The following is a 13,655-nucleotide window of genomic DNA, read 5'->3' as shown; positions in this document are numbered from 1 at the left end:
CCCACCACACACACACACACACACACACACACACACACACACACGGTTGCAGTGCCCTCATGAAACTAAACCATGTCCACTGTTAATAAGCCATTTGGGACATTATTTTTTAAGTTGTTTGTGTGTTGTGTGAGTGTGTAAATAATGAGCTGGTGTGTAGTTTTGTGTAATGAAGATCAGAGAAGCAATCCATGTGTGTGTAATGGTAATGTTGTGGTTTAATGATATTATTGTATTGTGTAGAGCTAATTTATAGCTGAATTGAATGTTTTGTAACTGATAAACTTTGCAACGCTTTTATCCTGTTATTAAACTAATAACTCAACATTGAACTAAATTGAGCTAAATAATGACAATTGTCTTCTGTAGAGCTGCTTTATAGTTGAAATTAAAGTCATTTTATAACTGATGAATTTTGCAACATTGTTATTTTTCTGTTTATTTCTGTGAAGCTGCTTTGCTGCAAAACAGTCTGATTTACTATACAAATAAATGTGACTTAATGGTAGGCTGTGCAAATACAGATTGATGTTTGATCCCAGAGTGATGAATTATCTTAAAGGGACAGTGCATAAAAAAAATCACTATAATACTTTATTCTGTTGAACATGCTGTAGAAAAAAATAAACATATTTTGAAGAATTTTTTAGTTTTTGTAATGAAAGTCATTGGGGTCCAAAACAACATTGTTTATATGGACAAAAAGAACTGATTCATTCTTTTGTGTTCCACAGAATAAAGAATTGTATGTAAGTTTGGAATAAAATGAGGGTGAGTAAATGATAACAGAATTTTTATTTTTGTGTGAACTTTGTCCCTCTCTCCATCTATCCATCTATCCACCTATCTATCTATTTATCTGTATGTCTTGAAGACTTATGCAAAAGTAATGTGGACAATGGATGAAGTGACTAATAACATGTGGCTTGGTTCTGTTTTTAACTGTTGTTCTGGAACATTCATTGTATATTATGTATTCTAAAGTTTCACTTTGGTTAGAGTACATAAAACATGTAGTTATTATGGAAATTACAATGAGATATGGGTGTGATTCCCGTGTAAAGGAAGATGTCATGCTTTCAGTGTGTGTAAGTGACTCTCTTTGCTTTATTGCCTGGCCTTCACGGTCTTGTGTAGCAGTTATGGTTTCTGTATTGCACTCCTGTGTGTTTTAACATGGACTGGTTCTTTGTAGTTTAGACAGGCTCGGACATGACACAGCTAAAGAGGTCTTTAACAAAAAAGTGTGTTTAACTTGGGCTGCTTGCACAGACATGAAGAACAAAGAGGATGTTTTCTTTGCATGTTAACATTGAGCGTGTGTGTGTCTGTGTATTGGTATGTGTCTTGTTTTTCCATCTGAGCTCTTAGTGTAATACGTAGGTTTTTAAGCCACTGTATCCAACACTCTCCTGTAAATAATGCAGAGAGTGGACACAAACGCAGAGACATGGAAAACATGTTGTCCTTGTTCTCCTGCACCAGGAAACGGAGTTCCAAGAGAGGTGAGATCTTGAGGCTCACAATTGCAAATTTTTTTTTAGCTGAATCTTACGTAATAGCGAAGAATTTGGATCCTGCTTATCATAAACACCAATATTAGAGCATTAGGATGATAATGAGATAAGACCAGTGTTGCATGTAACATGTTACATAATCAGCATGTTTAAGTAAATTTAAAGTAAAAAAGTAAATTAAAATATTACTTTTTAAATTTATACCATTGTATTCAATTATTTCAATATTAAATGTAACACATCATATTTTCTTACATTTATTTTCTGACAATAGTTACAAACCTTACAAGTCTTGTTTTTCACTAGTTGGGCATATATTTTATTTTATACATTTTTTTGGCAAATTGTCAAAATTTCGGTTCATAAATCATTTCTGCAATTGTGATTCTGGTATAAATACACTTTTGCCCCATTATAGTCATAATATAGATTATATGTCATTACAACAAGGCAATCTGTTGTTATACTTTTGTGAACTAACAAAATAATTGAACAAAAGACAGCTAGCAGTTTCCTGAGATGAAGATTAACCTTTTAATACTGGGATCTTTTAGGCTACAGTCCAAACCCAGATCTTCAATCACATTGAGGTAGCGGTCACAGCTCAGCCCATCTGAGTGGCATTAAAAATGTAAGGCCTTGTAAAGAATACTCGTCTATTCGTTGAATGCCATTAAAATGAGAGAGTCTGCCCTTCCCCCGGTTCTCCTAAATACCAGCACCACAATGCTGAATAGTTTTGTCAATGTGCGGTTGGCGTCCGTGTAGGGCCCTGGGCCATTTCTATAGCCCTGTTATTGCTGCTTTGGTTTTGCGGATGTGTGAGAGGATGTTTTGTATTGAGTGAAGGCTCTGTGCCGTAGCTTTGTTGATTAAACACCAAGAGATGAGATGGTGAATGAAACGTTGGATGCTGCTCAAGCCTCTTTCTCATGAGCCCAGCTGAGGCAACAGTGACAAGACTGAACGCGTCCCCCTCGATCTCGACGGCCTGGTATTGTTTAATAGGAGTGATGGGATAAATGTAAATGAGAGACCACGTCCGGTGATTGGATGGAGGATAAAATCTCAAAATCACTTCTTTATTTAGTTGTTTTTGTCATATAGGCTGTTTTGACTTGTGTATAAGAACATTTGACCCAAATGTTTAATATTTGTTCTTTAAAATCTGTAATTCTCAAAAGACTTGATACTTGTAAGTCTTATACTTGTAAAATGTATAATTCTGCCCTGTGTTCTGATTGGTCAGTATAAGGAAGTCTGTAAAATTCCTTCTGCATTACCATTCAAAATTGTGGAAAAAATTATTTGAAAGGCTCCGTTTATTTGAAAAAAAAAAAAGAGGAAAAACAGCAATGTTGTGATTGCAATTAAAATAACAGATTTATATTTTAATATATTTTAACATTTCTATTTTAAAACATTGTTAAAATGTAATTTATTCCTGTGATGGCAAAGCTGAATTTTCTACATCATTACTCCAGTCTTCAGTGTCACATGATCCTTCAGATATCATTCTAATACGCTGTTTTGGTACACAAGAACTTCTTCGAATTATCACTGGTGAAAACAGTTGTGCTGCTTAATATTTTTTGTGGACACCGTGATACTTTACAGGATTCTTAGATGAATGGAATGTTCAAAAGTACAGCATTTATTTGAAATAATAAATCTTTGTAACAATGTAAAATCTTACTGACCCCAAATTTTTGAACATTAATTATATATATATGTACGTGTGTGTGTGTGTGTGTGTGTGTGTGTGTGTGTGTGTGTGTGTGTGTGTGTGTGTGTGTGTGTGTGTGTGTGTGTGTGTTTGCTGCTTGCTTGCTGTTTTAAAACTGTAAAAAAAAAGCTGTAAGCCATTTGAGGTTGTTCTTTATTGTGAACATTTTCACAGATGAAGGGTTTTCTGGCATTGCTCTGTGTCTATGTCATGTGCCCTGTAGCCGTGACTACATTCACAATGTAACAGCTTCTCATACCTAATTGCTTAAATGCATAATAGCGTTTGTAATACAATCCAATTTGGAACACAGAAGAATCCCTTGACCTGTTTTTTTTTCTTGAGTCAGTCTATTTTTATAATTTCACTCCTATCAAATGTTATCTTTGTAATGTTGAGGAACCTGTAGAATGAACCCTTATAGCCAGAAGCAACAAATTATGAATATTTGAGATGAACTTAAGGACTATGAATGTCTTTTACCTGAATGTCTCCTAAGGCTTGTATCGAATTTCATCTGGGTTAAAGAAAAGCAAAACATTGGGTTACAATTTACTTGAAGGGGTGTGCATAAGACTGACATGACACCTTCATAATCATGACATGACACCTACATAATCATGACATGACACATGTCATGAATATGAAGGTTTTTTTATGCAATGTGTCATGTCATGATTATGAAGGTGTCATGTCAGTCTTATGCACACCCCTTCAAGTAGTGTTACCAAACATTGTCATCTTTGTTGGTCATGACTTCATTCTGCGTAACCGTGCCAGTCTTTCAGTGCCAGAATCTTCTCTTAACCTCACAAGCTCAGTTTTAACCTGGGCTGTGGCAGCTGTGTCTGAAGTCACGTGACACTCTTATTGAGAGTCACTGAGACCAGAAATCCTACAATAATCTTAATCTGAAAGTGGTTTGTGATCATTGCAACAAACCAGACTTTTACCAGCTCCCTGTCTGTGTTATCAGGGTAGATAAAGGATTAACAGCTCTTGCTTTATCTGCAAGCATCTGTCTTTTGCTCATCATGGCTGTGGCGAGGTGTTGGGAACGGTGAAAACAGGTGCTTGTCTGTGATCAGTGACGTCAGGAGTGGAGCAGTGGGAAAGAAAGAGGAGTGTTTTGATGTCTAGTTCAGTTTGAGTAGAGCATGTTATTGACATTTTGGGGGCTGAACTTTGAAGTTCATGGGACTGTACTTATATGGTCCAACAAATGAAGACTTTGAGGAATGCTGAACCTTAATTTAAAGAGCATGCACAATGTCATTGAACTTTACAGAAACTTAATAACAGGGTGAGTAGCCAGAGTGTTTTTCTGTAATGTGTCTTACGTCACCATCCTTCAGGCCTTATCTTCTCCTAAAGGCTTCTCAACTGTACTCCACAGCTTTCAAACAAGAGCATTTCCTGTGTAAGGAGATTAAATTGACATGTTGCTTTGTCAGATGTGCTGTTTCTTGCAAGCAATATAATATCACATTAACACATTAAAATTAACACATGGCAAGTGCCAAATGTGAGTAAAAATTGGGATTTAGGAATTAAATAAAAAATGTGTGTTAACTTATTTGGAATTGGAATATTAGATTTAAGATGAGTTGTAGGAACGTATATTGAATAATTTAGTTTTGTGAAAATAAATGCTTTAAATACTTATTTGCTTATTTTTAATTATAATATTTATCATTTTTAAATACATTTTGTTTTATTTTTATTTTGTTTTGACTTGTGATAACATGATACATGTACATTTTTTTCAAGTTCAAAATATATTGGTTTTTGTTTCGTTTTGCTTTTGTGTTTTGTTTTTTTCTGTTTTGTTTGCTTTGCTTGGTTTTGTTTTTATTTGTTTGGTGTTTGCTTTGATTTGTTTTGTTTCTTGTTTTGTCTGATTTGTTTTTGTTTGTTTCATTTGTTTTGTTTTGTTCATTTGTTTTGCTTGATTTTGTTTGGTGCTTGTTTCTTTTGTTTTGTTTTTTGTTTGTTTTTGTTTTTCATTTGTTGTTTTATTCATTTGTTTAGTTTGGTTATACTTGTTTAATTTGTTTTTGTTTTTTTCGTTTGGTTCTTTTGGTTTATTATTTTTGTTTGTTTTGTTTTGAATGGCAGGCATGGCAACTGCCACAGGCATGGCTAAAGCAGCAAAAGCTGTCTTACCGTGTATATTGACGACCAAGATGGTCTTTTGCACAGATGGATGTGGTCTGCTGTTGGTGCCTAGACACAGGGATTTTATCAGTATTTGTCTTGAGTGCACTTTCTAACATTTGTAGAGTACAAACCAATAGTCCAATGAGTTTCTATGGGGCCTCTGCAGCAAAACTAATGGAAAGAGAATTAATGATGAAATCAGTAAGCCCACTCACAGTGCTGTGTATTGAATGTTTATCTGTGACCTACTTACATACTCAAATGCTGAGTTCAAGAGCTCTAAATCAGATTCCTTAACCTTACTCCAAAGCAGCTCAGTAACAGCAGGAAAGACGGATAAAAGTCTGTGTGGGTGTGTTTCCGACTGTTGTCCAGTGACTTTATCTTTGCTGATTGGCACTGCACCAGTGGTTTGTCAGGGTGGATCATGTTGTCTTGGTTTGTTTTGGATTCATCTGTTCAGAGTGGGCTGATTTCACCTTTATTCAGACCAACATGTGCTCAGATTCTGACCTGCACCATGAGAACATATCTACACTCTTGAAGTCATACAGTTTGAGCCTGAGAGAAATGTGCTGCACCACAGCAGTGACTCACACACACACACACACACACTGCAGCGGCTGAAGACTCTCAAAAGCTGCTTATAATAATCCATCATCTCCTGATGCATAGAGAAAATATTCTCTCTTTCTTTTCTGTTTTCACCTTCTCTTCTTCATCCAGCCATCCATTCTTCTATCTGCTGTTCCGTCTTTCCATGCATTCAGCTGCTCTTCCATGCAATCTTACCTGCATCCATTCACCCAGCTGCTCTTCTCAGACTCTAAACAAGATCATGCCATCTTAACCTAGAAACAGATAAAGAACGTGAAGTGACATTCCTGTATATGTCATCCTATGTCTATGAAATTGTGTGGTATAACCATAAACATCAACATGGGAAACAACCAGTTTTTCCTTGTTTGTGGGGAAATTTTTACTAACTAAAACTAAACTATTTTTACTAACTTTGTTTCTCACACAGATGAGATTATGCAGCAGGAGAGCAGTCCTCTGTGTGCCGCAGACATCAGCCTAGACCTCAGGAAACAGTTTGCCTTCCTGTCAGGTGAGTCTCCTACACAATCAATCCCAGAATACTTTGCCAATAAAGACTGTGTGACCGTTATGAGAGATTCTGAAAGCTTCATCAAAATGATCATCATTTGAGTTTACATGTACAACAAAACATTGATAACTCAAAAAAATTAGCTAATTTATTAGCTAATTTTTAAAACCGTTGAGGGAAAAAAATAAAGAAATCTGGTGTCAGCATTAAACTATTAACTGACTAAGTAACTATTAACTGCTTACTAAGTAAGCCATCAGAACGCCAGTAAAGTTGTTTACATTTAGAGCAAAATGGAGAAAAATCTATTTCAGTGACGTGACATGTGGCCAAGTATGGTGACCCTTACTCGGAATTAGTGCTCTGCATTTATCCCATCCAAAGTGCACACACACCCAGAGCAGTGGGCAACCATTTTTTTGCTGCGGCGCCCGGGGAGCAGTTGGGGGTTCGGTGCCTTGCTCAAGGGCACCTCAGTCGTGGTATTGAAGGTGGGAGAGAGCACTGTACATTCACTCCCCCCACCTACAATCCCTGCCTTTGGGTTACGAGTCCGACTCTCTAACCATTAGGCCACGACTTCCCCCCCCTTTCTGCGTCCCAATTCGCCTACTTATACTGTTCCCTAAAAGTATGTACTCTTTTTGTGAAGAAAAAGTACATACTTTTGAGTATGTAGCAGAATAGCAGGCAAGCTTTGGGACATACTTCGTCATACTGTAATTACGTCTTTAACAGATGCTCTTTTGCTTAGTTACGTGCATTCTGTCACTGTTTAAACTGCCCTGTCAATCATCTTGTCACAGTTAACATCATCCACATTTCGTATAATTGGATTTCCTACAGTATTGGAGAGAAATGAAGAGGCAAGTTGATCTGCCAGTCACGGGTCTATCATGCCGAGAATGCTTCTCATGTGTATGCATAATGATGCATTTAAAAGTTAATGACCAAATGTATCTCTATATAAAAGTTCACAATGTTGTTGCAGATGAAATATAATGCGGAGAGCAGTAAATAAATATTTTTTCATCAGGTTAGATATTGATTATTTATCACTCAGACCCCTTTCTCTACCTGTCCATCAGTCTTGCATATCTGCCATGTTTGTAGTTTTTTTTTTAAACACTTTTTATGCGTTTGTAGTTTTAATCGAATCCTTGATCAATGCAGTGGGTTGTGGGCAGTATTAGCCGTCGAGTGTGCACGTTTCTGCACTTCGAATTTCTACCAGAAATAGTAAACCGTCCGGGTACCTTTGGAATACATATTTCAATGTATTACCATTTGGACATACTAATTATGCTTTCAAATACTATTTAGGATGGATAGTATGCGAATTGGGACGCAGCATATATGTGTTTTTTTTCTGTTTTTGCTTAAACCTGGACCTTTACCTGAAGAGAATAATTTTAGGCATTTACATGACTTTGCCATTTAAAAGTTTGGGGTCTGTACGTTTTTTTTACCCCCCATGATTTAGAAAGAAGTCTCTTATGTTTAACATGGCTGCATTTATATGAACAGAAACACAGTAAAAACACTAAAATTGTGAAATATTATTACAATTCAAAATACCTCTTTTCTAATTTAATATAATTTAAAATGTAATTTATTCCTGTGATGGCAAAGCTGAATTTTCAGCATCCAGTCTTTAGTGCCACATGATCCTTCAGAAATCATTCTGATATAATGACTTGCTGCTCAAGAAACATTTATTATTATCAATGTTGAAAAAAGTTGTGCTGCTTAATATTTTTGTGGAAACTGTGATACATATTTTCAGGATTCTTTAAAAAATATATTTGAAATATAAATCTGTTGTAACATTATTAAATGTTTTTACTGTCACCTTTGGTCAATTTAATACATCCTTGCGGAAATAAAGTTATTCATTAAAATATGTGAAAATGTATTCACTTCCTATAGTCACTACAGAAACATCCATGTTATTAAGCGTAATTGTTTAAAATTATGCATGTAAAAACTCAATGCTGACATTCTCATTCACTCAGATATATATAGTGCAAATGTGTCTGCTGCAGGACGTGAATAACTAACTTAATCACTGATCTAATGAGCTATTTATAGTGTTTTGACAGTATCATGAGTATGATTTGTCCTGTTTCACATGTGCCATGTGAGTCATAAGTGAATACACAACAGCGATTATTTATAAATGTCTGCTTTCAAAGTGTCAACAGCAGATACATTCAGAACATGCACAGATTCAACATATACACACAGTCACTTAATAACACTCCAGAAACTCTCTCCAGTCTCAGTAAATAACCCAGTTAGGGCTCGGCTCAGGTTGCCCAGGATAAGGCCTGACTGGAGGAAACCTCTTAATTATTCATTGTTGCCATGATGATGCGCTTGACAACAAAGTTCAGAGCTGATGTGCTTTGCGAGGATATTTGATTGACAGTTAGACTGTGTGTGAGGACTATAGAAGATTTGTATAGTGAATAAGAGGATTAGATTGGGATTCAGGTTTTCTATTAAAGAAAAAAAATGCAATCTCTTTATTGCATCAAATCTACAAGAGAGTCTCTGAATATTTAAAGTTAGACTGTGTGTGAGGACTATAGAAGATTTGTATAGTGAATAAGAGGATTAGATTGGGATTCAGGTTTTCTATTAAAGAGAAAAAATGCAATCTCTTTATTGCATCAAATCTACAAGAGAGTCTCTGAATATTTACAAACCTTAACAAACTCATGTATTATACATGCCATGAAACATTTACAACAATACTGCTAGAAGAGTGAACAACAACCAAGTTGCATCATTGAAGGAACCAGGATATTTCAATAAAAAAGTGAAAGTGACGTGACGTGTGGCCAAGTATGGTGTCCCATACTCAGAATTTGGTGCTATGCATTAAACCCATCTAAGTGCGCGCACACACAGCAGAGAGTAGTGAACACACACACCTGAAAAACACTGAATATAAAATTCTTTACAAAACAGAAGATTGGATTATAATACTAAACTATTATTATTTTCTTTTGCTATCTTTAAATTAAACCATGACGGAGAGTGAGAGGGCAAAAGAGAGATTCAGTGAGCTCTGGCTGGCTGCATAATGGTGCAGTTGTAGTTCAGGGTTTAAGGCAACGTTTTAATGCGTTGTTAATGACAGTGCTGTATCTAAAAGACTGTGGTTACCAGAATCAGTGTTATTTGCACTTCTGACTTCTGTTAACTAGTGGCCTTGTGACTTAAAAAAACTGCTTACTATTCTTAAATTTGTAGAGCACTATAAGGGGTGTCTTTCATTTTATACTGTTGTCTGAATTTTTAGTGGACAATTTGTTTCCCTCTGTAGTGCACACGTTTTTAAAACATTTATAGTGTATAACTGATGTATACTAGCCAACAATACATTGCACTTATTGCATTGTGGAAAGCTCCAAATACTGTCCAAATACTTTTTACTTTCTAAGATTTGCTGCCTCATTTTTGTTAAGTTCATCCCTATATTGTGCACTATGGAGCATTCCCTATTTAGTGCTACTTGAATGAGGGAAGTGAGTGATTTCATATACAATCTGTGTGTCCATGTAGCATATGCACTATTTTATTTCTGTGTGTTTATGTTGCTATGGTGAATATGTTTCTCTGGTATCATGCCTCAGTCCTCCACCTAGATTTAATGACAGACCTCCACTGCTAGACGCTCCATCTGTTTATTTCCTGTTTTCATTTCCTTTTTACTCTTCATCTTTTTTTCTTTTCTGGTCCTGCTTTTTCCTCCCAGACAGCTGCAGAGGCCTGTGTTTGATATTATCATTATCACTATTATTATATTCAACTCTAATATACTCAATTATCCAATATATATTTTACCCGTTTATATATGCCATTCTACTCTCTTCAGCGCTAGTGTACTCTATTTTGCTATATTCTACTCTATTATATTCCATTCTACTCAACTGTATTACTCTGTTCTACATTTTTTCACTTCATTCTGCTCTGTTCTTCTCTTTTATACTCCATTCTTCTCTATTTAACTCTAATATACTCAATTGTACTAAATTCTACTCTGTTCTGCCCTTTTATACTCTGCTGTTCTACATTTTTGCTTAATTCTACTCTAATATACTCAATTTTACTATATTCTATTCTACCCTTTACAGTCCATTCTGCTCTATTTTTCTGTTTTTCTTTTATGCTCCATTCTACTCTTTTCAACTCAAATATACTCAATTCTATCAACTCAATTTTTGTACTCCATTCTACTTTTTTTTTTTTCTTCTACTTTTGTGTACTCCGTTCTACCCTATTCTGCTATAATGTACTCCATTCTATATTCTACTCTTTTCCATTATATTCTTTTATACTCCCTTATATTATATTGTTCTCCGAGTGTGTGGGTGTGAGAGAGAGAGAGAGAGAGAGAGTTTCTTTTTTTGTATGGTGTGTCTGTTTGTTGAAGATGAATGCCTCTTTGTCTTTTGGATTGCATGTTGTAGTATAATGTTGTGGAGTGACACTCTTTCTCTCTCTCTTACCTGGTCCAGATGGACTGGAGTTCTTTGGTTTTGCTCTACTCATGATTACAAATGTGACAGCAGTGTCCTTTTCACCTCATGTGTGTGTGTGTGTGTGTGTGACAGTCATAGCGATGTTAATATGTGTGAGCGCTGCAGTGGATCCATCCTGCTCTATTAATCACAGAGTGTTGTAGCATCCAAATACACACACACGATCACATGACCTCTGTCACAGCACATACTGCACCAAACATGTCCTTTTTCCCTTTCTGTCTTCTCTTTCTCACACACACATACAGACTATCGATAGCCCCAGTAATGATTTATATGATGTTTATCTCTGTGTTTTTGAATGTCATCTGTATCAAAGCTCAATGACAGGAAAATAGGAGATTTGAAGGTTTTGTTCTCATGCCGTTGCATTGTGCCCTTGACATTGCCTCATGTCCTTGATGCGTCTATGCAGTTCGTAATAGCTACGATCAGTTTTCTGTGAATGTACGCAGTCATATTTCTCTATGTACGCTGTACATGTGAAGCTGTAGAAGTGCCCCCTTGTTGGTAGAAGACTTTTTAAATGCAGAAGTGCTGCTAGATTATTATATTTCCTGATCAGTCTGACTGTAAACTAGTTCAGATTAGTTCAGGAGGTTAATGCTGCTGGTTATAGACAATTTTTCCTCTTAATATATTATCATAACACTTATTTGCATCACAAGGTATAATGGAATAAAAAGATGATTAGTTTTCATGCCGTCTTCTTCCAAATCTGCATTTCCAGGTGGCCGAGGACAGAATGGCAGCCCCATCATTATTTTCCCAGAGTACCCGGCGTTTAGTGAGTTGGAGGAACAGGAGTTTCACAGCGTGCTGACATACCTGACCAGTGTTCCCAGGTGAGAAAACAGGAGGTGGAAGAATCAGTCATTACCAGCACTTAAAAAAAATAACCAGAGTTCCTACATTCATCGGGGCATGTGAAAATGTTTTCCCCCCAGACCTAGAAAAGTCCTTATTTATTGACTAGATGTTGCTTTTTGTAAGTGCTTACAAAGTAGATGTGCATGCAAACCGTGACAACATCAGTCTGTCCATTGATGCTGTTATTGAAAACATGTGTACTTCAGTCTATTAATTCCAAAAATTGCATCCTGACCTATAAATACACTCCAATCTCTGATTTAAAATCCAGCATTGATGAATGATTGGAAATGTCATGAAAGTTCATTTGTCAAAAAGTGTGGGAACACTAAATTACCCAGCTTTTAGCAAAGCCTATCAGAAACTATTTTTGTTTAACAACAGAATACATTGTATGTATTTAATTTATGATGAAGATATTATCTTTATTCAGTCATTTCACTGCACTGTTGATGAGAAACTAGATGAGAAATATTTTGGTCGGTTGTTTTATTTCTTGAATTGGACAGTAGATGGCACTCTAATGCTTTCCCATTGCAACACGTCATACTGTTTGCAATTAAATGAATTTGAGTCATGACTGCCTGCTTGTGTGTGTGACTGCTCATTAATATTCATCATACATATTAAATTAGAATGTGTAATTATGTACATGATTAACAAGGTGATCCTAATGCCCCTTGTTTTACATATGCATTCTTAGTTTGTGAGTAATTTGACTACATGATTTTCTCAGGGAAGTAAGTTGTTGACTTGAAGATGCCTTCATATCAATGAGTAACCTAAAGATGTTGAATTAATTTGCATGTATATCATTACATTTTTTTTTAAATGTTAATCCCTGTGAAAGTTCACTGGTGCATTGGTCTGTTTGCTGATCCTGTGAAATCCTCTTTAATTTAACAGCCTTTGTTAATATTTTAATGAAAGTGTGATTCTGGTCCTTTGCTTTCCATCACACTCTCTTTCTTTCCACCTCTTGTTTCCCCATTATTCCCATGAGAAACAGAGAGAGAGGGGGTAACTGAGTAATTGGATGGATTTCTTCATGCTGAAAATGGCATGAAGAAATGATGGGGTTTTGATTTAGTTCTGATTTGGTAAATGAAAGGAGTTCAGGAGCAAAATACAGAAGCTCATGGAATAAAGGGGCGAATGTCATGAAACCCCTCAAGAATGCGTCCTAGCCATGTTTATAAAATAAAAAGAAATTATTACTATACTATTTTGCTTAAAACCACAAAGATATTTTGCATTGTGACATTAAGTACATTTAGCCACACAATTCAAATTATTATAATGGAAACTAATTTTCATACTGTAATACAGAGTAAAAAAATAAATAAGTAAATAAAATCAAAATTGTACAAAAGTATGTGTACATCATGGATTTTAACTACCTAGAATTAATACCGTTTTTATTTTTTTTTAATTGATACTGTCTGGACACATTATGAAAATGTGAATAATAGTAATAATTATTATTATTATTATTATTATTATTATATAATGAAGTATGACCTCAATATGTGTTTGTAAAATTTATTCAAAGGTTCATTTGTAAGCAAGACATGGTCCTGAATTTGTTCTGTGGTTTCTGATAAAACATCTACAATTTTAAATTTAATATTATTACATATTTGCAATTTATAGTCAAGCCCAAATATCTTGTTTTTTTTTATTAACAATTAAAATACAAATGTCCTGTATTAAATAAA

General features: G+C 35.4%; 1 protein-coding gene across 9 annotated transcripts in view; it reads left to right on the top strand.

Moving 5' to 3' along the window:
* The window catches only part of LOC107692131 (guanine nucleotide exchange factor DBS-like), a 72,798-nt gene that overhangs the window by 27,800 nt on the left and 31,343 nt on the right, over positions 1-13,655 (top strand). For 8 of the 9 annotated variants that reach the window (XM_016491051.1, XM_016491052.1, XM_016491050.1 and 5 more), the window contains 2 exons: positions 6,431-6,514; positions 11,798-11,912. In XM_016491051.1, coding sequence (XP_016346537.1) covers positions 6,431-6,514; positions 11,798-11,912 — 199 coding nt within the window. Of the gene's footprint in view, positions 1-4,524; positions 4,547-6,430; positions 6,515-11,797; positions 11,913-13,655 lie in introns of those variants that run through there. The other variant, XM_016491058.1, reaches the window with a different exon arrangement.

Source organism: Sinocyclocheilus anshuiensis, unplaced genomic scaffold (assembly GCF_001515605.1).
Source record: "Sinocyclocheilus anshuiensis isolate Anshui unplaced genomic scaffold, SAMN03320099.WGS_v1.1 scaffold322, whole genome shotgun sequence".
Taxonomy (NCBI): Eukaryota; Metazoa; Chordata; class Actinopteri; order Cypriniformes; family Cyprinidae; genus Sinocyclocheilus; species Sinocyclocheilus anshuiensis.
Note: the sequence above shows the minus strand (reverse complement) of the source record. Positions and strands in the feature narration are given on the sequence as shown.